The sequence below is a fragment of the Ochlerotatus camptorhynchus genome, unplaced genomic scaffold, assembly GCF_037179485.1.
Source record: "Ochlerotatus camptorhynchus isolate MF236.1 unplaced genomic scaffold, CSIRO-AGI_Acam_v1.1 ptg000211l, whole genome shotgun sequence".
Classification (NCBI taxonomy): domain Eukaryota; kingdom Metazoa; phylum Arthropoda; class Insecta; order Diptera; family Culicidae; genus Ochlerotatus; species Ochlerotatus camptorhynchus.
Window position 1 is genome coordinate 2,637,231 of NW_027040701.1, and position 2,060 is coordinate 2,639,290.

A 2,060-nucleotide genomic window follows, 5' to 3' on the forward strand; every position below is an offset into this window, starting at 1 on the left:
CTTCTCTTGTTGATTTCTCGGAGTTCAAGGTACGCCTACACAAACCAACATATCCATCGGGTAGGAGAAGTCTTCCTCTACTCGATGGTGATGTTGACTTGCCAGGGAGAGCCATGACTTCCGAGAAATCATCGAGAGAAGTCATTGTTTACAAAAGCTGTTACGCCCTAATTCCAGCTCTATCTAGAAATATTTTTTTTGATGAGCAAATGAAACAAAAATGAGGTAGCGAATCAAAATGTTGCCTCTAGAAGAGTAAGTAGAGTAGAGTCTGGTAGCATTAAAATATCAAATTGTTTACGTTTGTTATATACGATTCAATCAAAAATTACTCCGGATCTGACTTTTATCTTTGAATAATTTCACATAACCGTTGTAATTCCACATCTTTCTCATTCATCTTCAAGATGGATGTTCAAGGTATACGCTTGATTTGTTTCGTCTCGTCAGTAATGTTTTCAAATTGTGTACTTGTCGGGAAAGTTTCAACGTTCGGTAACTGTGTCTGAAGTTCGCAAACTTTTATTACCTATTTACTTACTCAGAGATCCTGGTAGCGAGGAAAATATTCAACTGTCAATGCTTATAATTTTTGTTCTTTTTATTCATGTTTCATATTGAGTTTCGGATATGCTGATATGCTACGCCAATGCTGATGAAGCGAAACGCAAGCAAGCAGACTTGAAACATGCACACAAATGAAAACAAACTGATCACAGACTACAATGAACACTGCAGCTCTCACCTCTAGTTTAATCAATCACATCCAATTTAATCATCATTTATCAAAGATTAATGCAATTCATATATGAAACAGTTACAATAGGTTACAATGTTAACTAAAACTTTATTTATTACCCACATGTGCCACCCATTTAAATGATAGAAAAACACTTCATCTTTTGCTTGTATTTAACACGTTCCCTTTGCCATACACAGCGTAATAAAAAGTGACTATCTCACGATGCACAACGTAAATTAGTTCAATTGAATTGGGTGTCGACTGTAAATACCTAGTGTAGGTCAAGTTCAAAAGTTGACAAAGTCATACTCTCGTTCCATCTTGAGCGTGAGTTTGAGGATCTTTTCCTCTGACAGCCAAGCGGCGTTTCCCTTGTCGGGATCGATCCTGTGCGGGAGTTGTAAATCCAGAAAGTATTTGGGTGATTTGACCAGTACCTGTTGCTCTCGAACGGTCAGATCGATGTGGTGTATCCCAACTCCCTTTTCGCCGGTTAGGAAGACTTCGACGATCATGTTCTCACAGCTAGCAGTACTGGGAGTTTTCCCGTTCATCTGTAGGAAAAGGTCCTCCGTACCGACGGTTTGCTTGTAGGATATTTTGTACTCGGGCTGCGGACGGGACTCCAGTAGATTTTCACATTCTGCTTCCTGTTGCTTTTCCCATTCTTCGATAGTGTTGGGTCCGGTTGACTCTGGCTTTTGTAGCGGAGCATACGAACAGCTTTTCACGTGTTCGTCGGGTTTTTCGTTATGCTTCTTTTTTTGTTTAGCGCTCTTTAATGCACCGATATCTCCCGGACCTATGCAAAAGAACCGATTACATCAGATTAAATTTATTTTAAAGAGTACTCCGAATAAGATATTACCTAATTGCTGAGCACCTCCGGCCCGGAATGCTTCATTCTCATCTTCAGAATCACTTTCTCCGTTTCCTGATTTCAACAGCTTCTGGAGTTGCTTCATACCATCGGCACCCAACATTTTCCCAATTGATATTAGATTTGGCTAGACTTTTTTAGAATCGATCTTTCATCAATCAACCGTGGTACGATGATGATATTCTAAATTTTCTATCGATCACACTGAAATTTTATGTCATCCATGATTGGTCGGTTGCTAGGACCACCGCGGCGGCGAAAGCGTGAATTCGCTGTTTACATGCGCTATTGGCGACCAACAAAGCACCGTCCGCGCCCGCCCGCGACAAGCCAAATAGAGTGAGTAGTTTTGTTTGTTGATGTTGGTATTTTATTCATTCATACACGGGCATATGCGCTAAATTGGGGAACCAGAATGGTTTTGAAGCGCGAAAACAC

The 2,060-nt window shown here is 40.4% G+C and overlaps 1 protein-coding gene across 1 annotated transcript; it reads right to left on the reverse strand.

The window, feature by feature from the left end:
• Positions 1 to 1,022: 1,022 nt before the first annotated feature.
• Dnaaf6 (Dynein axonemal assembly factor 6) lies at positions 1,023 to 1,815 on the reverse strand. The gene is made up of 2 exons (XM_065224372.1): positions 1,611 to 1,815; positions 1,023 to 1,544 (listed from the first exon to the last, which is right to left on the reverse strand). The coding sequence occupies exons 1-2, from the start codon at positions 1,723 to 1,725 to the stop codon at positions 1,030 to 1,032; spliced, it is 630 nt and encodes a 209-aa protein (XP_065080444.1). The 5' UTR covers positions 1,726 to 1,815; the 3' UTR covers positions 1,023 to 1,029.
• Positions 1,816 to 2,060: the final 245 nt, after the last annotated feature.

Coding starts and splice junctions, on each gene's coding strand:
- Dnaaf6 (XM_065224372.1), bottom strand. CDS start 1,725: ATGTTGGGTGCCGATGGTATGAAGCAACTCCAGAAGCTGTTGAAATCA. Junction 1,545..1,610: donor CGGAGGTGCTCAGCAATTAG/GTAATATCTTAT, acceptor TCTTTTGCATAG/GTCCGGGAGATATCGGTGCA.